Source organism: Grus americana, unplaced genomic scaffold (assembly GCF_028858705.1).
Source record: "Grus americana isolate bGruAme1 unplaced genomic scaffold, bGruAme1.mat scaffold_612, whole genome shotgun sequence".
Lineage (NCBI taxonomy): Eukaryota > Metazoa > Chordata > Aves > Gruiformes > Gruidae > Grus > Grus americana.
This window is the reverse complement of record NW_026561842.1, coordinates 1-27,567: the sequence shown is the minus strand read 5'-3', so window position 1 is coordinate 27,567 and position 27,567 is coordinate 1. Positions and strand designations below refer to the sequence as shown.

At 53.5% G+C, this 27,567-nt stretch overlaps 1 protein-coding gene across 1 annotated transcript; it reads right to left on the bottom strand.

Moving 5' to 3' along the window:
• On the bottom strand, positions 1 to 27,399 carry LOC129200874 (zinc finger CCCH domain-containing protein 18-like). Its single transcript, XM_054812123.1, has 15 exons — positions 27,264 to 27,399; positions 20,587 to 20,652; positions 9,070 to 9,141; positions 8,794 to 8,871; positions 8,600 to 8,701; positions 7,971 to 8,078; positions 7,779 to 7,836; positions 6,778 to 7,218; positions 5,670 to 5,843; positions 2,540 to 2,730; positions 1,674 to 1,751; positions 1,480 to 1,581; positions 878 to 985; positions 681 to 743; positions 1 to 552 (listed from the first exon to the last, which is right to left on the bottom strand). Exons 1-15 carry the CDS (start codon positions 27,358 to 27,360, stop codon positions 371 to 373), a joined length of 1,920 nt encoding a protein of 639 aa, XP_054668098.1. The 5' UTR covers positions 27,361 to 27,399; the 3' UTR covers positions 1 to 370.
• Between the last annotated feature and the right edge of the window lie 168 nt (positions 27,400 to 27,567).

Genomic DNA, 27,567 nt, shown 5'->3' with positions numbered 1-27,567 from the left:
GGTCCAGCTCTCAGGGCTGCCGGGGCGGCTGGCAATGCTGCTCCGGCTGGTGCGGCTGTCTGGGCGCGAGGGGCGGCCACCGGCTTCCAGCCAGTCTCCGGAACCTGCCATGGCGCGCCTGTGGAGAGAGGAGGCTGCTGCGGCCCTGAACTCCAGTCAGAGCAAGATCCTGAGAAGGCCGCCCAGGAATTAAGTTGAAGCATCCGACAGCAGCAGCAGAAGCCTCGGCAGAGTTTTTTCGCCAACCACTAATTCGCCGCTCCGCAGCAGCCTGGCGAGAAAAGCTTCGTGGCTATGAGCAGCCACCTAAGCAAGCAGCGTGTGTGTGTGTGTGTGCGCGCGCGCGTGTGTGGAGAACTAAATCAACGACTCACTCTTTTTTCTTCTGCCGCCGCCAATGGATCACGATGCAGCAGACCACTATGATAACTGGCACGGAAATCACGCCTGCTGCTGTGCCTATCATACAGCGCCTTCGCACATCTTGGGGGCATAAAACACCTGCGGTCCTCTGGGGACGGTCAGCACTTGCGATTCTCTTTCCGACCGCATCTGGAGGAGCAATTCAGGATGTTAGTCCGTCCTGTGCACCACTGGTGAGCTTGCAGCACTTCTCTTTGATATGGCCAGCTTTCGGGACATGTCTCCCACTTAGGGACCCCAGCAAGACTGCTCAGTACCTGAGTCCGCTTGGAAAAAATCGTATCTGCTGGCCTGGTGGTCTTCTCCGGACTCTGACAGCACTGCCAAAAAGCAGAGACGACAGGTAAAGCCTGAGGTGCTGACGTGACGTGCAAGAGCGGGTGCTGGGGGAAGAGCCTGCTGAGACACAGCCATCCTGAGGGCTGACACCGGCTGACCGCGGGACAGCAAGTACCTGGCGTGCCGGCGCCTTGCGTTGCCTGCGCTTCGTCGGGAGGGACTGGCAGGGAGCCGCTGCTTCCGTCTGGAAACAAGAGCTTCTTCACAGCCTCTCGGTCCGTCTCTTGAGAAAGCAAGCAGGACAGCTGGATTAGATGGAACTGTTCCCCATCAGGGAGATGGCAGCATCAGGAGGCAAGACTTCTCAAAGACACCAGTAAGGTTTAGCAACAAGGCCTGGGCTTTTGGGGCTGCACCTGGTCACTACTCCAAACCACAGTCACACCTGACCTGCCGGCAGACCAGGAAATGGCGTGTGATCTTCTGGCTTGCCTGGCACATAGTGCGCTTTGGGCGAACGGCAAGGGGATGATGCTAAACGCCTTCCTCCTTCAAAGAGGACGGGAAGAAGCTGCAGCCAGGCCAGCCGGGGAAACAGCCCTTCTGAGAAAGGCCCTCACGCCCTTCCCTGTGAGCACCAGCAACAGTCACATTCGTCCCATCCCAGCTCTCGATCTGCAGACGGGAAATCGAGCGCAGGCCACAGCATCTCCAGACGTGTATCTAAAACCTCCGGCTGCCGAGTCTCACAGCTAAGGCACAGTGAAAAATACTCACTGTGTCGTCTCTCCAGTTCGTCCAGCATCTCCCTCAGGAGTGGAGATGGCTCTGGGCGCTTTTTTCCTCCTTCAGGTTGGTGGTACTGCGCTCTTGGAGGACCTTCACAGAAAGTATTTGGTTCAATTTCACAGGACTAAATTATGGAAAACCAGTGCTTAGCCTGTGAGGTCAGCAGAGACAGACTGACTCACCCCTGCGGTGCCAACCGGCCTGTGGCACAGCATCCAGCTGAGGAGCCGGAAAAGCCCTTCCCACGGGCACATCTGTAACTGAACAGGCAGAGGAGCTTCCGTCATGGATTGCCAGCTGCATCGGCAGACCCGAACGGCGGAAGCGGTGAGGGGATCACGCGAGGAGAGGGCACGCGCATGCAGGGCGTGGGTGGGAGCCAGAAGAAGGTCCAGCTTGGCAAAGCTGCAGAGGGGCCTGGTGGCCTCTTGGCTGGCTCCTGGCAGCTCTCCCAACACTCTTGCCAGGCCATCTGCAACACCCTTGAGGAGCGGATGGACCAACATGCGGCCCCTGGGGGGCTTGCTTTCTGGGAGAGCTCTCTCGCACACAGCGGAAACCCTCGCTAAAGCACTGGAGGAAACAAACCAGCACCACACGTCTCGGGGAGAGGAGCCCGCCGGCCTGTGAAAGGCTGCACCAGCGCCGCCTGCTTACCTGCTCCCTGTGCTCGCCACGGAGCAGCCCAGGCAGCCCTGGCATGCAGGGCCACCAGGAGGAGGAAGACGAGGAGAAGGCGGTGGGTGGGGGCCATGCTCCCCCGCACTCGCACAGTAATGCTGCTGCTGCTGCTGCTGCTGCTGCTGCTGCTGCTGCTGCAGTAGTCGGGGCCAGAGGCTGAGCACTCAGTTTATATGGCTGAAGCGGCGCTGCTGGGCTCTGTGACCTCACAGCCCCAGTGACCTCATGGCTGGGCCAAGGCTGCGTGGGGAGGGCTCTCAGGGTGCTGGCGGAGAGCTGCTGGAGCACAGCTGGGGGAGCTGTCCTTGTGGGGAGGGGAGCACGTCCCGCTGGGCAGCTCCGTCCAAGGGCTGGGACACAGTCCCACCGGGCTGAGCCCACAGCTCTGCCGTTTTCCGGGCGCTGTCACCGGGGTACGAGGAGCTCGCAGGCCCCAGAACAACAGGGAACCGCAGACGAGGGATTTCGGGCCCAGCGAGAAGCAGCAGCCCGGCCACTCGAGACCGAAGGAGCTCTCCCTTATTGCAGCTGCCTTGGCGTGACGCGTCCGGCCTCAGCCTGTCCGTGCACGAGTTAGCGCGCAGTCAGCGACCTGAGAGTCACTTTCCTTGGCAGTTAATGAAAAAACAAGGGACTGGCCGGGGCTGGGAGGGACAGAGGCCTGGCGCATTCCCTTGGTTCCGCATGATTCTTCTGTTTGAGCAGGCTGAATAAATCCAAGGTGTACGCCGGGACGTATTGCTCTCGGGAGAATTACTGACCTCCTTGGGTGCTGTTACCAGCAGCTCATGAGGCTAAAGGGCGAGTCATTTTGAAGATTGTCCATTCCATCACATCCCTTTTCAGCTCCTTTGTGCAATTCCCTTGTTATTAATCCAAAAACATTTGCCCTGCTCCCAGATGGCTGTGAAGGAGGAAGGGGAAGGCTTGCGGGGCCAGGGATGCGAGCAAGGGGCTGCTGGCTGCCTGAGAAATGGAGAGCAGTGAGCTACGCCCAGCCGCTCACCTGGCCGAGCCCACGAATCCTGCAGCAAGCACGTGGGATCAATGCGGGGTCTGGGGGCACGCTCCCCTTCTACCGCCCTGACCAGTCTTCCAGGAGCAACCTGCAACCAAACCCGCTCAAAATGAGCGCTTTTCTTCCTCATCCTCCCCCTTCCCTGGGGTCTCTTCCCGCCTCCATTCTTCTGGCCTCGCAGTGGGGCTGGAAGCGCCTGCGGAGGCAAAGCAGAGCGCAACGCTCCCCAGGAAGCACAGGGAGAGCCCGAGAGACCATTCCCTGCTCCAGCTGATCCTCCCTCGATAGGGCCCCTTTCCTGAGCACACAGGCATCGCAAAGGATGTCACTATTCAATCCTCACCTTTTGGGGAGGACTTTTGCGGCAGGGCCGGTCTTCTCTTTGAGAGACAACTACCGGAGCTGACTTCTGCTGCTGGCAGGGCCTTGGCCCCAGAATGCAAGCGGACACCATCTTCTGGGGTCTTTAAAGAATAAAGCCCAGCTTTGCAAAGCTACTGGGGACAAAGCACAGCTCTCCCTCAACACCTCAGCTGTGTCCTAACACATTCATCTCTTGAGATCATCTCCGGTCACTGAATTATTTACCAGGCTCGATCACCTGCAACGTGGAGGGGATGAAGGGACATTTGACTTGAAAGCTGTTTCTGAAAATCAAGGCTCTGCTAGCAGTAGCCACCTAGAGAGCCCAAAGGTGATTTACTACAAGCTGGAATTATTGGAGAAGGCTGCTCCAATCCATTCACCTGAAAACACGTGCTTTGGATCAGACGCTACAACCTCCATGGGGTAAGCAAAGCCCATGAGTGCAAGCTCTATCTCCCTCTTCTGTTGACACCTGAAGAACGGTGAGCCAACACAGTATCGCCTTCGCTCCCGCCCGAGGTCAAAATTCAGTACTACCTCTCATTCCCAAAGCTCGCAACTCTTCACTCCAATGAGGCCGGCAGGATTGCTCCCATCACGCCGTGGGGCCTGGCTGCCTGTCCAGCAGGCAGCGAGCGCTAAAAGCCCGCCCGTTACCATCTGGGAGTGCAAGCCTTTCTCGAGCTACAGATGTGGCTCAGGCTCTCGTGAAACTGCTCCATCCTGGCACCTTCAAAACAGCTTGCTGAGGACGCAGAGCACATTGTCTTCTCCTACTACCTTAACTGTGCAGTGGGGAGAACAGCACCACTAACACGGCACCTAAATCAATCTTTTCATTTTTATCGGAGTAGCTCTTGTAGCTGAGCCAAAGCTCAGCTCAGCACCAGCACCAGCCAGCTGCCTTGCCATGCGTTCGGATGAGCCTGGATCTGGAGGCTTGCCGCTGCCAAGCCACTCGTTTTGATAACACTCTCCTACTTGTCAAGTGGGGAAACGCTTCAGCGGTCTGATTTGGCAGCTGTAGCCTCAGGGACATGCCGTCACGAGAGAAGTGCAGTTCCACGTGCCTAATGAAGCAACGAAGGCTGCCAGCATGGACCAACATACAGCCCCTCGGGCCTTTCTTACCGGGAGAGAGAGCTCTCACGCACACAGAGGGATCATAGAATCATCGTAGAATGGTTTGGGTTGGTTGGAAGGGACCTCAAAGACCATCTAGTTCCAACCCTCCACTAGCCCAGGTTGCCCAAAGCCTCATCCAACCTGGCCTTGAACGCTTCCAGGGATGGGGCCTCCACAACTTCTCTGGGCAACCTGTGCCAGTGCCTCACCACCCTCACAGGGAAGAATTTCTTTCTAACATCGAATCTAAATCTACCCTCTGTCAGTTTAAACCCATTCCCCCTTGTCCTGTCACTACACTCCCTGATTAACAGTCCCTCTCCAGCTTTCCTGTAGGCCCCTTCAGGTACTGGCAGGCCGCAATTAGGTCTCCCCGGAGCCTTCTCTTCTCCAGGCTGAACAACCCCAACTCTCTCAGCCTGTTCTCATAGGAGAGGTGCTCCAGCCCTCTGACCAACTTTGTGTTGAAACCCTCGCTAAAGCAATGGAGAGAAAAAAACATCATCCACACTTCCCAGGCAGAAGCCTTAAAACCCTGTCCTCCTCAACACTTGAACAGCCTTGATTGTTAATGTGTGTTTTGCTTCCGTGTCCGGAGGCCACAGCCTTATCAGCACAGCTGAGCTGGTGCCAATGCTTCAGCCAGCCTTTCCACAGGCTGTTCAAGCGGGGGTGTGGGGGCCACCACTTTGTTACTCCCAAGGCAGCAAAAGCCTTGCTCAGGGAGGCTCTGACCAGGAGGCTCAGCACCCAGATGCGGAGATACTTGACAGCACCCCCACTTGGTGATGGCCCATCAATTAGGGCCCATTACTAAGCAAGGACCTTTGCTTTGCCCCCAGCAGGCTTGTTTGCCAGGCTTGTGTCCCTGGAGCTGTTCTAGATGCCTTCCCTCTTTTCCTGGCTATGCCATTTGAGCAGGTCCATGGCCAGATGACCCTGCTGCAATAAACCAGTCCGTGCCACTGGCCAGGTGGGGCTCCCGTACCGTGCGGCGCTCAGGTTGGTGTCGCTGGCCGTGGCCGTGGGCTCCCCCAGCGCATCGTGGCCCCGCCACTGGTTGGAGGAGCCAGTGTGCCCGGCCCCTGCCTGCACCACGGCTGCACTGGGCTGGTGCCTCGCGGGGTTTGCTGTTGGTACCACTCGGACACTTGTGCAACATCTTTATCCACAGACAAACGGCCGACTGGTCCCAGAAGCTGTCGGTCAGGGGTCTGTGAGCGTGCTGCAATGCCGACCCTGGCGGGGCCACCTTCAGCGCTGTCCGGAGGGCCGGGGGGGGCCTTTTGGGTTGAGGCTGGAGAGCACCAGGCTGATCCTGCAGCTGCAGAGTGGTTGGGGTCAGGCTGTGGGGTTGCGGGTGCCGTGGGGACCATGTGGAGGCCGGGTGTGAGGGCCGTGTGGCCACCTGGTGCGAGGGCCGTGTGGCCGCCGGGTGCGAGGGCCGTGTGGCCGCCTGGTGCGAGGGCCGTGTGGATGCCGGGTGCGAGGGCCGTGTAGCCGCCTGGTGCGAGGGCCGTGTGGACGCCGGGTGCGAGGGCCGTGTGGCCGCCTGGTGCGAGGGCCGTGTGGATGCCGGGTGCGAGGGCCGTGCGGCCGCCTGGTGCGATTGCCGTGTTGAGGCCGGGTGCGAGGGCCGTGTGGCTGCCTGCTGTGAGGGCTGTGTGGAGGCCAGGTGCGAGGGCTGTGTGGAGGCCGGGTATGAGGGCCGTGTGGCTGCCTGCTGTGAGGGCTCTGTGGAGGCCAGGTGTGAGGGACGTGCAGAGGCTGTGTGCGAGGGCCGTGTGGCTGCCTGGTGCAAGGGCCGTGTGGCCGCCGGGTGCGAGGGCCGTGTGGACGCCGGGTGCGAGGGCTGTGTGGATGCCGGGTGCGAGGGCCGTGCAGAGGCCGCCTGGTGCGATGGCCGTGTAGAGGCTGGGTATGAGGGCCGTGTGGCTGCCTGCTGGGAGGGCTGTGTGGAGGCCAGGTGCGAGGGCCGTGCGGCCGCCTGGTGTGAGGGCCGTACAGAGGCCGGGTGCGAGGGCCGTGTGGCCACCTGGTGCGAGGGCCGTGTGGATGCCTGGTGCGAGGGCCGTGTGGATGCCGGGTGCGAGGACCGTGTGGACGCCGCATGCGAGGGCCGTGTGGCCGCCTGCTGTGAGGGCCGTGTGGCCGCCTGGTGCGAGGGCCGTGCGGACGCCTGGTGCGAGGACTGTGGGAACCGTGGGGAGGCCGAGCGCGCCGGTTTGCCAGGCAGGAGCGCTGGCTGCTGGCTTTCAGTCCCGCTCTCAGGGCTGCTGGGGTAGCTGGTCCAGCTGGCGATGCTGCTCTGGCTGATGGTGCTGTCCGGGCTTGATGGCTGTGTGGAGGCTGGGCGCGGGGGCCGTGGGGGCGCTGAGCGCACCGGTTTGCCAGGCAGGAGCCCTGGCTGCTGGTTTTCGGTCCAGCTCTCAGGGCTGCCGGGGCGGCTGGCAATGCTGCTCCGGCTGGTGCGGCTGTCTGGGCGCGAGGGGCGGCCACCGGCTTCCAGCCAGTCTCCGGAACCTGCCATGGCGCGCCTGTGGAGAGAGGAGGCTGCTGCGGCCCTGAACTCCAGTCAGAGCAAGATCCTGAGAAGGCCACCCAGGAATTAAGTTGAAGCATCCGACAGCAGCAGCAGAAGCCTCGGCAGAGTTTTTTCGCCAACCACTAATTCGCCGCTCCGCAGCAGCCTGGCGAGAAAAGCTTCGTGGCTATGAGCAGCCACCTAAGCAAGCAGCGTGTGTGTGTGTGTGTGCGCGCGTGTGTGTGGAGAACTAAATCAACGACTCACTCTTTTTTCTTCTGCCGCCGCCAATGGATCACGATGCAGCAGACCACTATGATAACTGGCACGGAAATCACGCCTGCTGCTGTGCCTATCATACAGCGCCTTCGCACATCTTGGGGGCATAAAACACCTGCGGTCCTCTGGGGACGGTCAGCACTTGCGATTCTCTTTCCGACCGCATCTGGAGGAGCAATTCAGGATGTTAGTCCGTCCTGTGCACCACTGGTGAGCTTGCAGCACTTCTCTTTGATATGGCCAGCTTTCGGGACATGTCTCCCACTTAGGGACCCCAGCAAGACTGCTCAGTACCTGAGTCCGCTTGGAAAAAATCTGCTGGCCTGGTGGTCTTCTCCGGACTCTGACAGCACTGCCAAAAAGCAGAGACGACAGGTAAAGCCTGAGGTGCTGACGTGACGTGCAAGAGCGGGTGCTGGGGGAAGAGCCTGCTGAGACACAGCCATCCTGAGGGCTGACACCGGCTGACCGCGGGACAGCAAGTACCTGGCGTGCCGGCGCCTTGCGTTGCCTGCGCTTCGTCGGGAGGGACTGGCAGGGAGCCGCTGCTTCCGTCTGGAAACAAGAGCTTCTTCACAGCCTCTCGGTCCGTCTCTTGAGAAAGCAAGCAGGACAGCTGGATTAGATGGAACTGTTCCCCATCAGGGAGATGGCAGCATCAGGAGGCAAGACTTCTCAAAGACACCAGTAAGGTTTAGCAACAAGGCCTGGGCTTTTGGGGCTGCACCTGGTCACTACTCCAAACCATAGTCACACCTGACCTGCCGGCAGACCAGGAAATGGCGTGTGATCTTCTGGCTTGCCTGGCACATAGTGCGCTTTGGGCGAACGGCAAGGGGATGATGCTAAACGCCTTCCTCCTTCAAAGAGGACGGGAAGAAGCTGCAGCCAGGCCAGCCGGGGAAACAGCCCTTCTGAGAAGGGCCCTCACGCCCTTCCCTGTGAGCACCAGCAACAGTCACATTCGTCCCATCCCAGCTCTCGATCTGCAGACGGGAAATCGAGCGCAGCCCAAAAAGCCTGCTGAATCAGCGCAGGCCACAGCGTCTCCAGACGTGTATCTAAAACCTCCGGCTGCCGAGTCTCACAGCTAAGGCACAGTGAAAAATACCCACTGTGTCGTCTCTCCAGTTCGTCCAGCATTTTCCTCAGGAGTGGAGATGGCTCCGGGCGCTTTTTTCCTCCCTCAGCTTGGTGGTACTGCGCTCTTGGAGGACCTTCACAGAAAGTATTTGGTTCAATTTCACAGGACTAAATTATGGAAAACCAGTGCTTAGCCTGTGAGGTCAGCAGAGACAGACTGACTCACCCCTGCGGTGCCAACCGGCCTGTGGCACAGCATCCAGCTGAGGAGCCGGAAAAGCCCTTCCCACGGGCACATCTGTAACTGAACAGGCAGAGAAGCTTCCGTCATGGATTGCCAGCTGCATCGGCAGACCCGAACGGCAGAAGCGGTGAGGGGATCACGCGAGGAGAGGGCACACGCGCGCAGGGCTGCATCCTCACAGCTGCAGAGGCGCCCGGCTGGCTGACCTTTGGGCTTTGGACTGGCAGCTCCCAGAGGGAGGGAAAAGCCACGACGTACCCACGCGATCTGCCGGAGCCTCGCTCCTGGAACCCAGCCGGGAAGTGGGATCGCCTTCGCCCGCAGGCACAGCTGCAAACAAGCGCAGGACAGAACAGCTCCCCTGTGTCACGGAACCACACAAACTTGGCCAGTCCAGTTAAGAAACAAACTATCAAAAATACTTATTTTACAAGAGAGAATGGGAAAAACCAAGTTTTGTTCTAGGTGAAACCACTCTGGCTTCTTTAAGAATCCACAGGTTCATGATGTCGGTTGGGATATTAATACTACAGCGCTGACTGAAGAGCTCCTAAGGTTTATGGTTGCGCAAACTCACTCACCCGTGTAAGATGAGGTCTCTCAATCTGTACAGAAGATGAACCGCAGGTGGCGTTCCAACACACGGGGAGAGCCCCTGACCACAAACCCGGCTACTCTGAGGGAGACTGACTCAAGATGGCCCCCTCGCAGGACTCCGTTTATACCCAATTCGACTCTGACCTGTGGTCATATATGTGGTCATATCACGTAGGTCCCTATTGGCCAAAGACCTCAGCTTTGTCTCCCATCAACTGAAACTGCCGGTGCCCTGCGGGCATGATTCAAACTGCGGCAGGAATGTTTGCCCGCAGGCTTTGTCGGGGCGGGTGCATCTGCCACATAATCCACCCCGTGACAGCAGTCATGATTCGACTGGTTTCCTTGGAGTAGTGGTACAGTCACCTCCTGCCTCCACAGTTAAAAGGGAGCACAGTCTTGGTGAGTCTGAATTCTCATTGTGGATCATTGTTTCTCAATTGTTCTATGGCTATATTAGTATATCATTTACATGAACAGGTTCTAAGGGAGTGTATGTTACAACTGACACAGATCTTACGAATGTGCACTTAATACAACTTCTAATAATTCTTGTAATCTGTATTATAACTACAGTCATTATCAAAGACTGAAGGAGACTGGTTAGCCATCCAGCAAGAGAAAATCCAAACATGTCAAAAACTTTCCCCAGCCAGTTCGTTCCTAGTCCAGCGACAATCGCTTCTCAATCTTTGGCTACTTTCTTCATCTTGTTGATTTGGTCTTAAAGTGGTATTGATACATTTGGGATGTGGACACAACAGTCATCCACTGACAGGTTCAGAACTCCACATACGCCTTCCTCCTTTAACAGCATGAGGTCTGAAACAGCTCGGTTTTGAATGGTCATTTTACTGGTATGTTGTAACTGATCATCTAAAAACTTCAGATTGTCAGATGTGTTGGCTAAAGCCGATAGTTGTAGGCCTAGATCCAAAACAGCTTGTCGGTTTTGTACTGGGGCAATTCTTGCTCCAAATAATGATTCCATCCACCACCCAATTCGTGTTAGGGCTTCTTGCCATCCTTTCCGTAAATCCCTTGGTCTACAGTCCCACCACTGGTGTGGGATTGGCCCTTCCCGATAAATGGGACAGAGGGAGAGCACAGCCAGTGTACAGGCTAGCCCAGGAACAGTTGAATGTAGTCGGGAGTATAGGTGACCATCAGAGCATGCCCATACTAAGTTAGGGGGTGCAAGGACAGTGGATGTTTGGCATGGACCTGGTATAGTAGTAACAGAAGGACAATAGCCTTTCTTACTACCATCTAAGACAGAGGGTCATGAGTAACCGGTATTACTGCACAAGCAGCTCTGTGTTATAGGTCTCTTAATGGGAGGGTATAGCCATAGTAATGGCATCTTGTCAATGTCTTTGCATCCAATTTCTACTTGGCAGTTCCAGAGAGCAGATTTCCTCACTGGGGGTGTCTTATCCTTGTTCCCATCCCAACTGGGCATATAGGTATGCGTAGCTCACATGTAGTTCAGAGGACAGTCAAATGAGTTTCAATTACATGTGCTGGGACACTCATTACTATGCCTTTCATGGCGTTTAATACACCATGAGGCATTTAACAGTTTTGTATACTGTTGAGACTGATTGTCAGCACTCCAAGTATTACATTCAGTAGCTCCCCATGATTTCATGGTACAGTGCCATTCACACTCCACCTCGTGGTATCAATAGGGGGTTGGAGAATATAATTGCATCTTGCACCCCATACCAAGCTCGCATTTAAGGCACCTGGTGACCAACTATAGACAACGTAAGTGTAACCCTTGCCTTCAGGCCTTTTGAAATACCAGCTATAATTGTTATACCGCTTCCGTGTGAGCTCAACAACACGTGCTATGTTAATGTCTTGCACAAAAATTGTTAAGGGGTCTTCTGCTGACATGGGGGTAGGTGGACAAACCGTCACTGAGGTTAGATTCATCATTTGGGCAAACCCTATTGTCGTTTTCACTACCATGTTATCATCCAGGTCTTTGCTGTCCGCATCAGCCAGCATTACTACTGCTAGTAGGAGCCGCAGCAGGACAGCCCTCCTCTTCATTGTCCTGTAAGAAAGCACCAAAAACAAACAAAAAAAAATCAACCCTCGGTCCTTTGAACCAGGTTTCAGTGTTCCCCTCAGTCAGGGATTATCCACCAAGTACTTATATAGTGGGTCTTTCCGCTCCTGTCTAGGGCTTCCCAGGCATATAAGCCTCTTGGTTTTGCCAGGGTCATGGGTACAATGCCAATGGAAGGTAGTTTCTCCATGACAGGTCGGCCTATACATGATCAAAAGGATCAGTTCCCACTGAGGACATCAGGTATGGGGGCATCACCCATCAATGGTCCCGTGGGACAAAATGCTCATGTCATTGGGCTTCCATAATTTCCCCATCAGTTATTAACAGTGAAGACTGCTTGTGGCAATCATATGTCCCAGTTATGGCGCAAGACATCAGCATGTCTTTTAACCAAACCATTGGTTCGCTCAACTATCCCATTGGCCTGGGGATAATATGGTGTGTGAAATGCCCATTTGATACCTTCTATCCACGCCCAGTCTTGTACCACTGTGGCTGTGAAATGCGACCCATTGTCACTCTGAATACATTCAGGAATGGGCAAAATACCAAACCATTCTTTGCGGCACTTGGACTGTCTGATCTCCTGTGGCTGTGCCAACAGCTGTGGCCATGGTTAATCCTGCTATCACCTCTACTCCTATCAAAATTTGTCTTTTTCCATGTGAAGGTCTCAAGGGCGCGACATAATTTGCCAGGTGCTCCAAAGAGCTTTATCTCGTTTGATATGCTGGGCAGGGGCTTGATTTGGGTGGCTGGCCCTGAGCCTGATTTGGCATTGTGGGCAATGGTAGTAGAGTGTTTATATCCTTGAGGCAGTCGGTTAAAGGTGTACTGCACTCCTTCCCAAGTGAAAGCAAATTGGGGTTTATCCTCTTCTCTCAGGGGTATCAAAGAACATGTCTTTAACATCTAAAGTGGCCATCCATGCGTGAGCGGCTGCCTGGATTGCCATCACCACCGATGTTATACTCAGGATAGCAGCACTTAAGGGTGGAGTATTACTATTCAATTTTCTATAATCAATTGTTAGACACCACCATCCATCAGGCTTACGGACTGGCCAAACTGGAAAATTGTATGGTGAGTGGGTCCAACTTATGATCTGCTTTTTTTCAAGATTGTTAATTACATCTGTAATGCCCTGTTTTGCTGCAGTTGGCAAAGAGTATTGAGAAACACAGGTTACTTTAGATTGTGGTAGCGCAGGTGCAAGCTGCAGGGTTCTAACATGGGCAGCTTTTGCCCACTGACTTCGAAAACTCCATCTTGCCATTAGGTACACAGCACCGCCTGCCTGCTAATACATCAAATCCCAATATATTTTCCTTATGAAGGCTTAGGGCCACTTACACAGCTGTCATTCTTGTCTCCCCAGGTAGCCAAAGTTGAATCTGAGCTAAAGGACATTTTTCTGCTGTACCTGTTACACCTATTATATTTATAGCTTTTCTTGAGGGTTTAATTCCCAATTTCTCAGCGTGTTGCTTATTCAAAACGCTAATTTGGGCTCCTGTATCAATTAAAAAGTCTAAACTTAGCCGTCTTAGACCCACAGGGTTCATTAGCAGGAATTCACCATGCTGAGTGGGCGGCCCGACCACCAAACCGCGGCTTCCAGCTCTGTAACTCTTGCAGCTCCTCTCGCAGAGGCCCGAAAGGGTTAAGGTTCCTCTCCCGGGCGGGCGCGGTTGCCGGCACTTCCTGTTGTTCTTTAATCTCCCCCTCTAGCAATTCCACCAGTTTCCGGACCTGAGCCGTAGATTGCCCATGCAGCATTGCTCCAGGTGTTCCTAGTGCTAATACCTTTCACCAAAGGCTATTTCTTTCTGAATCCTAAGTCCGGTCCGACCCGCCCCGGAAAAGGCCCCTGCTCCCGGCGTGGAGGCCGCTCAGGGTGGGGTTTGCGATCCGCTTGTCCGACCCTCGTGTTCCCCTCGGCGCCACCCCCGGGAGCAGTCCGTCCCATCTCGCGCCCGTAAGTCACTATGTTGTGTAACGTCTCCGCCCAAGTCAAAACGTGGGCGGGGGGGGGGTGGTCTGAAGGTGTTGCCGATTTTGCTCAATGGCTCTCTGAACCCTTTCTCTCAGGGACTGAACATGTATTTTCAAAGCGTCCGGCAATCCCCTAATAAGAGGTCTCAGGTGGTTGGGGTCTACTGGTGCAGCCACCGGTATCACTTGCTGCCCTCTTTCATACACTGCTTGAATACAAGCGGCTTTTTGCACTCCTTCGGCTAGCTCTGACAATCCCTTTATTTTAATGGTAATAGGTTCCCCCCTGCTCTTTGGGGTCCACACCCTCAGCCCAATAAGCCACTCAGGGTGTTCATGGCTGGTTGCCCTGCGGTCCGTCAATCAGAAACGTTCCCAGACCCCAAAACCCTCTCGCTTCTTCATCACTCGACGGTATCCAATGAGCCCCGTTAGACTCCCCACAAATACTCCGTTTCCGTCTCTCCAGGTTTTCACGAGAACTTTGCTTGCAATTCACTGAGCTCGGGTCCTGACCAGGGAATGGTGCGGACTGTGGTTCATGGGTTCCTGCCTTGCGGACCCGTGTGCCTCTCTGCTTTAATAAGAGGTCGCACGTCCCTTTCCTTCAGTTCCTCCGTTTCCTCGGAGCTGTTTTCATCAGGGTCTCCCCAGATATCCCCATCCCAATCCTCGGGGTCTGCACCCAAAATTAATTTTCGATTTGGAAGATACTGGGATTTTTCTCTGCTTGTGCTAGCATTAGTTCAATTTTTTGTTGCAACAGATGTGTCTGCTCTTTCTCTTTGAGATTCTCCTTTCAAACAATCTATTTCTAGCTGTTTCTTTAAATTGTCCGTGGCTAATCTTTCACAATCATTATTTTGTTTCTATGCTTGAATCAAGCAGGCACCTAGGATGGCACACACAGTTCCTTTAGCCATTTCGACTATTTCCATGGCATTGTTCTGTCCCCTCCATGACCACTACTGGGTCAGATCATTTCTCCTTTGCCCAATCAAAACCTGCAGAAAGATTTCAGCTGTGCTTCCATAACAACTCCTCAGTAGACATCCTGCCGACTACTCCAATTTAAAATGTCACAGAACCACACAAACTAGGCCAGTCTGTCACCGAAATCCGGGAATAAACCTCCTAACACCGATGTAGTGTTAAAAGGCAGGCATTCTTTATTGCAGCGCTGGATGCACGGGGGATAGCTCCACCCAACGTGCATGCCAGGTGATCACCAACACACAGGTTATGTAGGAGCAAAACATACATATTCATCGTTTGTCTCAGAAAGGGCAGTCCTACGATAATCATTTCTTAGAATCCATTTCCATATTCTCCTCCCCGTCACGCATGCTCAGTGATTTGAGTCGGTGGTCCTCAAGGGTCTCTGGTGGTCGTCAGCGGTCTCGCACCCGTGTCCGCTGCGTGACCCTCTTCTTGCAGGCATGCGCAGTATCCTTGCTGTGGATGCACCTGTCCATAACAACTTACTTCATAAGATTAATATCTCCAAACCTGTTGTTCACTTTGGTAGGGACTGTACATGGAACATAGCAGCACTGTACCTTGCCATGGTCAGTTAGCTTCATTACCTGTTCCCTTGGTTACAAACTAATTAGCTCAACCTGATTCTATAGTTTCTGTTTCACGGCCCCTATCCCACGGTTACATTTCCCCCCTTTGGAAGTTTTGAAATAATAACTTTTCAATACTTCCACTCATATTGTCCTATCCTAGACACATTACAGATGTTCTTAAACTTGTAAGCGTAGCATCTACACCCCAGTGTGTCTGCTCACGTTTCTCTTTTGCAAGTTCTAACATAACTTGTGGAGTTACTATTACCTGATTTTTCTGGTGTTACCCACCATCCTTCCGTATTCTGAGATGCTTTGAAGTGCTCTGCCAATTGTTCATCTAGTTTGCTGTATCTTGCTTTTCAATTTGGAATTTTCATCGGTTTTACTGGTACTAGTGCAAGGATACCTTGTCCTGCAGCCTCCTTTGCAGCTTTATCTGCCAATCGATTACCGTCTGACCAAACTGATGAGCCTTGCAATGCATTACAGCCACTTCCTTCAGTTTCTGCACATCTTGTAGGAGTTGAAGAACTTCCTCCTTATGCCTTATCGGTGATCCTTGGGCTGATAACAGCCCTCTTTCTTTCCAGATGGCTCCATGAGCATGGATCACACCAAATGCATATTTGGAATCCGTCTGTATGTTTACCCTTTTCCCTTCTGCCATCCGTAAAGCCTGCTTTAACGCCACCAATTCTGCTTTCTGCGCCGATGTATTTGCAGGTAGCGTCCCTGACTCCAATACCTTGTCGGTGGTAACAACAGCATATCCGGCCATTCGCCTTCCTTCTTGCACGAAACTGCTTCCGTCCGTAAACAGTTCCAGATCAGGATCCTTCAAAGGTTTGTCTGTCAGGTCCGGCCTGCTGGAATAAACTTGTTCAATGGTTAGCAGGCAATCCTGTTCCAATTTCTCGGTAGGATTTTTTTGTTGGCAGGAACGTTGCTGGATTTACAATTGCTGTTGTTTTTAATTCCACATCATCTTGTTCCAATAGGACAACCTGGTATTTCGACATTCTGCTGGGGGATAGCCAGTGACCCCCCTTTCGTTCTAAGACAGTTATTACCATATGTGGTACGTATACCGCTATCTTTCGGCCCATAGTCAATTTTCAAGCTTCCTGAATCAGCAGCACCGTTGCTGCCACGGCACGCAAACATCCTGGCCATCCTTTACTCACGGTGTCAAGTTGTTTGGAGAAGTACCCCACCGGCCGCTTCCAAGACCCCGGCCGTTGCGCCAGCGCTCCAAGGGCCAGATGTTGACTTTCGTGCACAAACAGCTCAAAAGGTTTGGTTAGATCAGGTAAACCCAATGCAGGGGCCATCATTAATGCCTTTTTGAGTTCTTGAAATGATTTGTGGCCTTCAGGTGTCCAAATCAAATATTGGTTTTTGGATTCCTTCAGGGCTTCATATAGGGGTTTCACATGCAGTCCATAATTTAGAATCCAGAGTCGACACCACCCAATCATTCCCAGAAAGGCTCTCAGTTCCTTTGGACTGTTAGGTTCGGGGATCTGACAAATGGCTTCTTTCTTTCTTTCGTTTCCCAGTTGTCTCTGTCCTTCAGATATCTCAAATCCCAAATAAATCACTGCTTCTTTCCCTATCTGGGCCTTGTTTCTGGAAACTCTATATCCTCCTTGGCCCAGGAAATTCAAGAAACTGATGGTCATTTCAAAACATGTTTCTTTGCTTTCTGCTGCTATCAGGATGTCATCCACATACTGTAATAACATACCTTCTCCTTGATTCTGTTTCTTCCACATTTCTAACTCTTTTGCCAATTGATTTCCAAATAGTGTGGGGCTATTCTTAAATCCTTGCGGAAGTACAGTCCATGTTAGTTGCATTTTTCGTCCTGTAGCAGGACTTTCCCATTCAAAAGCAAATATGCTTTGACTTTTTGTATCCAGAAGTATGCAAAAGAAGGCATCCTTTAAATCCAGTACAGTAAACCATTTATGTTCCTCCTTCAAAGATGTCAGTAAAGTGTATGGCTTGGCCACTACTGGGTGTATATCTTGAACTATTTGATTTACGGCCCTCAGATCCTGAACCAATCGGTAGTATTCCTTGCCTCCTGATTTCCTTACTGGTAATATAGGGGTATTATATTCTGATTCACATTCTACTAACAGCCCATATTCTAAAAATTTTGTAAGTAATTCCTCTAATCCCTTTCGAGCCTCCCACTTAATAGGATACTGTTTTTGCCTTACCGGCTTGGCTCCAGGTTTTAAAGTCACCTTTACTGGTTCTGCCAGTTTGGATCATCCTGGAACTTCACTTGCCCATACCAAAGGGGTTACTGCATTGTCCACCACTTCTGGAATCTGTTCCTCCTTGGAGGAATCCTGTAACATAAACACTCTCGCCTCTATGGCTTTTGATTCTGGTATTAGTAATCTGATTTCTCCATCTTTAAAAATTATTTGTGCATCTAATTTGCTTAATAAATCTTGTCCCAATAAGGGCAACGGACATTTGGGCATGTACAAAAATTGATGTGTTACCCGCTGTTTTCCCAGCTTAAATTTTAACAGTTTCAAGAAAGGCTAGTTCTCTTTTTGCCCCGTCGCACCAACACCCTCTGCTGATTTATGGCTGAGTGTCGCTTTACACGTTTATTATTCTCAGTCAAGATTGCCAGAATTTTTCCATCCCTTTGCATTTGTCTGACTTCTTTTGCTTTTTCTCTGTTGTTATACGCAGTCCAGGCTACTTCAAGCGTTTTACCTAAGTCTCTGGACTCAGCCCCTCCCACTTTCTGGAGTTTTTTTCTAGGGCTGATTATCCCATAAATATAGAGGCCAATTGTATAGCTTCTTCCGTGGTGTTTTTTGGTTTGGTTTTGGTTTTGGTTTTGGTTTACTCTGGGTCCAAATTAGTGTATTTTCTAGCAGTCACCTTCAGTCTTTCCATAAAGGCTGAAGGGGACTCATGTAATTCTTGTCTCACTTCATAAAGTTTAGACCAATGAATTGCTTTTGGCATTGCATGTCTATCACCAAACAAAATCCACTTCTGAGATCTAGTCAGCATCCCTCTGGGTCCCGGATGATTAGGGTCCCACTCAGGGTTTGTGGATGGAAAATTCTGGTCCACTGTCCCTTGTATAATCCCATTGGCATGAGCTCCTTCTACTTGTTTTCTGGCCATATTCAATACCATTTTCTTTTCAGTATCTTCCAACAAAGTATCCAATATTACTTGCAAATCCTCCCAATTGGGGTTTTGGGTTCTGATTATTGTTTCAACTACTTTGGCAACTCTTTCGGGATCATCCCAATAAGTGCCTGCAGTTTCTTTCCATGCTCTTAAATCAGTTGAGAAGGGAACTTCTACCATTACCGGACCCTCATTACCAACTGCCTGTCGAAGAGGGGCCTGGAGGGGAGTTAATCCGTCTCCTCCCCCTCTTCCCCTTGTCCTCCCAGCAACCGGGCTGAATCCTTCTGCCTCTCCTTCCACAGGAGGGGCGGAAGCGTTGTTAGCCTCCAGATTTTGATCCCCCTGATCATTTCCTAGCCTTCTGCGAGGTGCAACCAATAATTCCACGTCATCTTCTTCAAATTCACATTTAAACCACCGCTTACCAGTATCATAAGCTGAGCAACCTTTTCCAAATTTTTATCAGGTTCCTGCCCCTTTAATGCCATTACCACAGAACTAGGTGAAACCAATTCACATTGCTTTTGCCATTCCGGATGGTTTCGCAGTGTGGACAAACAAATCTACACATGCCGTTTCATTCCATTTACCTTCCCTCTTACAAAATAGCATCAATTGCAAAATTGTGTTATATTGCAATGTCCCATTTTCCGGCCACTTTTCCCCACTCTCTAAAGCATACAGTGGCCACCAATGATTACAATATTCAATCAATTGTTTCCGAGTCAAAGGATCAATTCTTCCCAGATCTTTCCAACGTTCCAAAATACATCCCAGTGGTGTTTTTTGTGGGATTGGTTTCTTACTCGGAAAAGTACCCATCTCCCAGGGACTTAGTGGTTGTGATTGTACACTATCACAAGCACTAGTCAGAGGGACCCCAACCCGTGTTAGAGCTCCCTCAGGGATTTCTCTCGGTGCGGGCCTGTCCCGCCACGGTGGTAAGAGCAAATATTCAAAAGAGCAAATATTCAAATCAAAAAAGAATGCCTTTACCTCTCCCAGGGGTCTTGCTCAGAGCTCTTTGGTCCGGGGATCGGAGGCTCTCCCCGAGAATTACCCGGTGCCGGCTGGAGGTCCTGCGATCCCACGGATCCGTTGAGGTTCAAAAGCAGTGTCCCATTTGGGTCGCCAAAACCTGTCACCGAAATCCGGGAATAAACCTCGTAACACCGATGTAGTGTTAAAAGGCAGGCATTCTTTATTGCAGCGCTGGATGCACGGGGGATAGCTCCACCCAACGTGCATGCCAGGTGATCACCAACACACAGGTTATGTAGGAGCAAAACATACATATTCATCGTTTGTCTCAGAAAGGGCAGTCCTATGATAATCATTTCTTAGAATCCATTTCCATATTCTCCTCCCCGTCACGCATGCTCAGTGATTTGAGTCGGTGGTCCTCAAGGGTCTCTGGTGGTCGTCAGCGGTCTCGCACCCGTGTCCGCTGCGTGACCCTCTTCTTGCAGGCATGCGCAGTATCCTTGCTGTGGATGCACCTGTCCATAACAACTTACTTCATAAGATTAATATCTCCAAACCTGTTGTTCACTTTGGTAGGGACTGTACATGGAACATAGCAGCATTATACCTTGCCATGGTCAGTTAGCTTCATTACCTATTCCCTTGGTTACAAACTAATTATCTCAACCTGATGCTATAGTTTCTGTTTCATGGCCCCTGTCCCACGGTTACAAGTCCAGTTAACAAACAATCAAAACTACTTATTTTACAAGATGGAAGGGGAAAAACTAAGTTTTGTTCTAGGCGAAACCACTCTGGGTCCAACACACATTAACAATCCACAGGTTCATGATGTCGGTTGGGATATTAACACTACAGCGCTGACTGAAGAGCTCCTAAGGTTTATGGGTGATGACCCAAAATGTGCAAGATCACTCACCCGTGTAAGATGAGGTCTCTCAATCTGTACAGAAGATGAACCGCAGGTGGCGTTCCAACACACGGGGAGAGCCCCTGACCGCAAACCCGCTACTCTGAGGGAGACTGACTCAAGATGGCCCCCTCGCAGGACTCCGTTTATACCCAATTCGACTCTGACCTGTGGTCATATATGATCACGTAGGTCCCTATTGGCCAAAGACCTCAGCTTTGTCTCCCATCAACTGAAACTGCCGGTGCCCTGCGGGCATGATTCAAACTGCGGCAGGAATGTTTGCCCGCAGGCTTTGTCGGGGCGGGTGCATCTGCCACACCATAACACAGCTTCAGATACTTCCCATCAGAGTTGTGCAGGGGAGTGCAATGCAAAGAGGGGGTCACTCCACGGCACTTGTCTCTGGGGGATTGCTCTCAGGCTCAAGGAAAGGGACACTGAGAACTTACCTCCAGGGTGCTCCAGGGGCTCCAAATCAACATCCAGCCAAGAAGCACCATTGTCGGCATCCTCGTCTAGAAGCAAGCACAGATGAGAAAGGTTTCCATTGCACTTTGGGATCCACTGCTGCCTCAGTGAATTCCAGGCTCTGGAAGGGGCTCAGGTAACAAGGTGGGAGCCAGAAGAAGGTCCAGCTTGGCAAAGCTGCAGAGGGGCCTGGTGGCCTCTTGGCTGGCTCCTGGCAGCTCTCCCAACACTCTTGCCAGGCCATCTGCAACACCCTTGAGGAGCGGATGGACCAACATGCGGCCCCTGGGGGGCTTGCTTTCTGGGAGAGCTCTCTCGTACACAGCGGAAACCCTCGCTAAAGCACTGGAGGAAACAAACCAGCACCACACGTCTTGGGGAGAAGAGCCAGCTGAGCTCTGGGACGTATTCCTCTCAGGAGAATTACTGACCTCCTCCGGTGCTGTTACCAGCAGCTCATGAGGCTAAAGCGTGATTGATTTTGAAGATTGTCCATTCCATCACATCCATTTTCACGTCCTTCGTGAATTCACTCTCTAGGACTTATTTTGAAGTTTTAGAAAGCAGGCATTCTTTATTGCAGCGCTGGGTGCACGGGGGATAACTCCACCTAACGTGCACACCCAAAAGACAAAACTAGCAAGTATTTATACTGTGCTAATATACATATTCAGTATCTTTCCGAGTAGTGCTTATCACATTCAAGGATCTTCCGGGAACTCCTTAGCATATGCTAATGTCTTTCGTGCATGCTTGTTGGCACCTCCAGGTGGTCCTCGGGGGTCTTCGCACTCAGTCCTGGTATCACATATACCTTATCCCTCAAGGCTGGTTTTGTGATCACCTTGTAACTTTCTTATCTTTGCGCATCTGTTTTTCCAAGGCCGAGCTGTTTAAAATGAGATTGTTCCAGAGCTTCTTATCTTACAACTAATTATTTTCTAAGTTACGACGGTTTCCCTTTTGTTTGGTTACATCTGTTGAGCAATGGCTCTAATTGCTTGAATTGATCTTAATATTTCAATATTCACAGGTATCAGATGCACCCGATGAGGAGAATCCTCCTGTCCCCAAAAAGGAGACTCTGCCAACTGGTGGCCTCACGTTTCTGTGCTATCAAGGGAAAACACACAGGTACGTGTCAGGCTGCAAGGGAGAGAGGGACAGTGAGGGGAAAGGTAAGCTGACGGTGGTGTCTCCACCCTAGAGCTTTTAGGTGCAGTAGGACAAAGTCCCAGGCCCTCAGGGCTTCGCAGACTTCAGAGCAATGCCGCTAGCAGTTTTTCGACACTGGACACGAGAGCCTCAGGGAATCTGGAGACCTTCCATACACTGTGACTTTCCCAGCTCACTGACCTGGCGTGATCAGCGGGCAATTGCAGGCAGGCATGGCCAGTCTTCTCTTTGAGAGACAACTACCGGAGCTGACTTCTGCTGCTGGCAGGGCCTTGGCCCCAGAATGCAAGCGGACACCATCTTCTGGGGTCTTTAAAGAATAAAGCCCAGCTTTGCAAAGCTACTGGGGACAAAGCACAGCTCTCCCTCAACACCTCAGCTGTGTCCTAACACATTCATCTCTTGAGATCATCTCCGGTCACTGAATTATTTACCAGGCTCAATCACCTGCAACGTGGAGGGGATGAAGGGACATTTGACTTGAAAGCTGTTTCTGAAAATCAAGGCTCTGCTAGCAGTAGCCACCTAGAGAGCCCAAAGGTGATTTACTACAAGCTGGAATTATTGGAGAAGGCTGCTCCAATCCATTCACCTGAAAACACGTGCTTTGGATCAGATACTACAACCTCCGTGGGGTAAGCAAAGCCCATGAGTGCAAGCTCTATCTCCCTCTTCTGTTGACACCTGAAGAACGGTGAGCCAACACAGTATCGCCTTCGCTCCCGCCCAAGGTCAAAATTCAGTACTACCTCTCATTCCCAAAGCTCGCAACTCTTCACTCCAATGAGGCCGGCAGGATTGCTCCCATCACGCCGTGGGGCCTGGCTGCCTGTCCAGCAGGCAGCGAGCGCTAAAAGCCCGCCTGTTACCATCTGGGAGTGCAAACTTTTCTCGAGCTACAGATGTGGCTCAGGCTCTCGTGAAACTGCTCCATCCTGGCACCTTCAAAACAGCTTGCTGAGGACGCAGAGCACATTGTCTTCTCCTACTACCTTAACTGTGCAGTGGGGAGAACAGCACCACTAACACGGCACCTAGATCAATCTTTTCATTTTTATCGGAGTAGCTCTTGTAGCTGAGCCAAAGCTCAGCTCAAAGAAAAGAGGGGAGCTCAGGAAACCCGAGCCATGCTCCAGTGCACGACCAGGCAGCGGGGCACCAGCACCAGCCAGCTGCCTTGCCATGCATTTGGATGAGCCTGGATCTGGAGGCTTGCCACTGCCAAGCCACTCGTTTTGATAACACTCTCCTACTTGTCAAGTGGGGAAACGCTTCAGCGGTCTGATTTGGCAGCTGTAGCCTCAGGGACATGCCGTCACGAGAGAAGTGCAGTTCCACGTGCCTAATGAAGCAATGAAGGCTGCCAGCATGGACCAACATACAGCCCCTCGGGCCTTTCTTACCGGGAGAGAGAGCTCTCACGCACACAGAGGGATCATAGAATCATCGTAGAATGGTTTGGGTTGGTTGGAAGGGACCTCAAAGACCATCTAGTTCCAACCCCCCTGCCATGGGCAGGGGTACCCTCCACTAGCCCAGGTTGCCCAAAGCCTCATCCAACCTGGCCTTGAACGCTTCCAGGGATGGGGCCTCCACAACTTCTCTGGGCAACCTGTGCCAGTGCCTCACCACCCTCACAGGGAAGAATTTCTTTCTAACATCGAATCTAAATCTACCCTCTGTCAGTTTAAACCCATTCCCCCTTGTCCTGTCACTACACTCCCTGATTAACAGTCCCTCTCCAGCTTTCCTGTAGGCCCCTTCAGGTACTGGCAGGCCGCAATTAGGTCTCCCCGGAGCCTTCTCTTCTCCAGGCTGAACAACCCCAACTCTCTCAGCCTGTTCTCATAGGAGAGGTGCTCCAGCCCTCTGACCAACTTTGTGTTGAAACCCTCGCTAAAGCAATGGAGAGAAAAAAACATCATCCACACTTCCCGGGCAGAAGCCTTAAAACCCTCTCGTCCTCAACACTTGAACAGCCTTGATTGTTAATGTGTGTTTTGCTTCTAAATGTGTGTTTTGCTTCCGTGTCCGGAGGCCACAGCCTTATCAGCACAGCTGAGCTGGTGCCAATGCTTCAGCCAGCCTTTCCACAGGCTGTTCAAGCGGGGGTGTGGGGGCCACCACTTTGTTACTCCCAAGGCAGCAAAAGCCTTGCTCAGGGAGGCTCTGACCAGGAGGCTCAGCACCCAGATGCGGAGATACTTGACAGCACCCCCACTTGGTGATGGCCCATCAATTAGGGCCCATTACTAAGCAAGGACCTTTGCTTTGCCCCCAGCAGGCTTGTTTGCCAGGCTTGTGTCCCTGGAGCTGTTCTAGATGCCTTCCCTCTTTTCCTGGCTATGCCATTTGAGCAGGTCCATGGCCAGATGACCCTGCTGCAATAAACCAGTCCGTGCCACTGGCCAGGTGGGGCTCCCGTACCGTGCGGCGCTCAGGTTGGTGTCGCTGGCCGTGGCCGTGGGCTCCCCCAGTGCATCGTGGCCCCGCCACTGGTTGGAGGAGCCAGTGTGCCCGGCCCCTGCCTGCACCACGGCTGCACCGGGCTGGTGCCTCGCGGGGTTTGCTGTTGGTACCACTCGGACACTTGTGCAACAGCTCCGTCCATCTTTATTCACAAACGGCCGACTGGTCCCAGAAGCTGTCGGTCAGGGGTCTGTGAGCGTGCCGCAATGCCGACCCTGGCGGGGCCACCTTCAGCGCTGTCCGGAGGGCCGGGGGGGCCTTTTGGGTTGAGGCTGGAGAGCGCCAGGCTGATCCTGCAGCTGCAGAGTGGTTGGGGTCAGCCTGTGGGGGTGCGGGCGCCGTGGGGACCGTGTGGAGGCCGGGTGTGAGGGCCGTGTGGAGGCCTGGTGCGAGGGCTGTGTGGACGCCGGGTGCGAGGGCCGTGTAGCCGCCTGGTGCGAGGGCCGTGTGTCCGCCTGGTGCGAGGGCCGTGTGGAGGCCGGGTGCGAGGGCCGTGTGGAGGCCGGGTGCGAGGGCCGTGTGGCCACCTGGTGCGAGGGCCGTGTGGCCGCCGGGTGCGAGGGCCGTGCGGACGCTGAGTGCGAGGGCCGTGTGGACGCCGGGTGTGAGGGCCGTGTGGACGCTGGGTGCGAGGACTGTGGGGGTCGTGGGGAGGCCGAGCACGCCGGTTTGCCAGGCAGGAGCGCTGGCTGCTGGCTTTCGGTCCCGCTCTCAGGGCTGCTGGGGCAGCTGGTCCAGCTGGCGATGCTGCTCTGGCTGATGGTGCTGTCCGGGATTGATGGCTGTGTGGAGGCCGGGCGCGGGGGCCGTGGGGGCGCTGAGCGCGCCGGTTTGCCAGGCAGGAGCCCTGGCTGCTGGTTTTCGGTCCAGCTCTCAGGGCTGCCGGGGCGGCTGGCAATGCTGCTCCGGCTGGTGCGGCTGTCTGGGCGCGAGGGGCGGCCACCGGCTTCCAGCCAGTCTCCGGAACCTGCCATGGCGCGCCTGTGGAGAGAGGAGGCTGCTGCGGCCCTGAACTCCAGTCAGAGCAAGATCCTGAGAAGGCCGCCCAGGAATTAAGTTGAAGCATCCGACAGCAGCAGCAGAAGCCTCGGCAGAGTTTTTTTCGCCAACCACTAATTCGCCGCTCCGCAGCAGCCTGGCGAGAAAAGCTTCGTGGCTATGAGCAGCCACCTAAGCAAGCAGCGTGTGTGTGTGTGTGTGTGCGCGCGCGTGTGTGGAGAACTAAATCAACGACTCACTCTTTTTTCTTCTGCCGCTGCCAATGGATCACGATGCAGCAGACCACTATGATAACTGGCACGGAAATCACGCCTGCTGCTGTGCCTATCATACAGCGCCTTCGCACATCTTGGGGGCATAAAACACCTGCGGTCCTCTGGGGACGGTCAGCACTTGCGATTCTCTTTCCGACCGCATCTGGAGGAGCAATTCAGGATGTTAGTCCGTCCTGTGCACCACTGGTGAGCTTGCAGCACTTCTCTTTGATATGGCCAGCTTTCGGGACATGTCTCCCACTTAGGGACCCCAGCAAGACTGCTCAGTACCTGAGTCCGCTTGGAAAAAATCATATCTGCTGGCCTGGTGGTCTTCTCCGGACTCTGACAGCACTGCCAAAAAGCAGAGACGACAGGTAAAGCCTGAGGTGCTGACGTGACGTGCAAGAGCGGGTGCTGGGGGAAGAGCCTGCTGAGACACAGCCATCCTGAGGGCTGACACCGGCTGACCGCGGGACAGCAAGTACCTGGCGTGCCGGCGCCTTGCGTTGCCTGCGCTTCGTCGGGAGGGACTGGCAGGGAGCCGCTTGCTTCCGTCTGGAAACAAGAGCTTCTTCACAGCCTCTCGGTCCGTCTCTTGAGAAAGCAAGCAGGACAGCTGGATTAGATGGAACTGTTCCCCATCAGGGAGATGGCAGCATCAGGAGGCAAGACTTCTCAAAGACACCAGTAAGGTTTAGCAACAAGGCCTGGGCTTTTGGGGCTGCACCTGGTCACTACTCCAAACCACAGTCACACCTGACCTGCCGGCAGACCAGGAAATGGCGTGTGATCTTCTGGCTTGCCTGGCACATAGTGCGCTTTGGGCGAACGGCAAGGGGATGATGCTAAACGCCTTCCTCCTTCAAAGAGGACGGGAAGAAGCTGCAGCCAGGCCAGCCGGGGAAACAGCCCTTCTGAGAAGGGCCCTCACGCCCTTCCCTGTGAGCACCAGCAACAGTCACATTCGTCCCATCCCAGCTCTCGATCTGCAGACGGGAAATCGAGCGCAGGCCACAGCGTCTCCAGACGTGTATCTAAAACCTCCGGCTGCCGAGTCTCACAGCTAAGGCACAGTGAAAAATACCCACTGTGTCGTCTCTCCAGTTCGTCCAGCATCTCCCTCAGGAGTGGAGATGGCTCTGGGCGCTTTTTTCCTCCTTCAGGTTGGTGGTACTGCGCTCTTGGAGGACCTTCACAGAAAGTATTTGGTTCAATTTCACAGGACTAAATTATGGAAAACCAGTGCTTAGCCTGTGAGGTCAGCAGAGACAGACTGACTCACCCCTGCGGTGCCAACCGGCCTGTGGCACAGCATCCAGCTGAGGAGCCGGAAAAGCCCTTCCCACGGGCACATCTGTAACTGAACAGGCAGAGAAGCTTCCGTCATGGATTGCCAGCTGCATCGGCAGACCCGAACGGCGGAAGCGGTGAGGGGATCACGCGAGGAGAGGGCACAACGCATGCAGGGCGTGGGTGGGAGCCAGAAGAAGGTCCAGCTTGGCAAAGCTGCAGAGGGGCCTGGTGGCCTCTTGGCTGGCTCCTGGCAGCTCTCCCAACACTCTTGCCAGGCCATCTGCAACACCCTTGAGGAGCGGATGGACCAACATGCGGCCCCTGGGGGCTTGCTTTCTGGGAGAGCTCTCTCGCACACAGCGGAAACCCTCGTTAAAGCACTGGAGGAAACAAACCAGCACCACACGTCTCGGGGAGAGGAGCCCGCCGGCCTGTGAAAGGCTGCACCAGCGCCGCCTGCTTACCTGCTCCCTGTGCTCGCCACGGAGCAGCCCAGGCAGCCCTGGCATGCAGGGCCACCAGGAGGAGGAAGACGAGGAGAAGGCGGTGGGTGGGGGCCATGCTCCCCCACACTCGCACAGTAACGCTGCTGCTGCTGCTGCTGCTTGCTGCTGCTGCTGCTGGCTGCTGCTGCTGCTGCTGCAGTAGTCGGGGCCAGAGGCTGAGCACTCAGTTTATATGGCTGAAGCGGCGCTGCTGGGCTCTGTGACCTCACAGCCCCAGTGACCTCATGGCTGGGCCAAGGCTGCGTGGGGAGGGCTCTCAGGG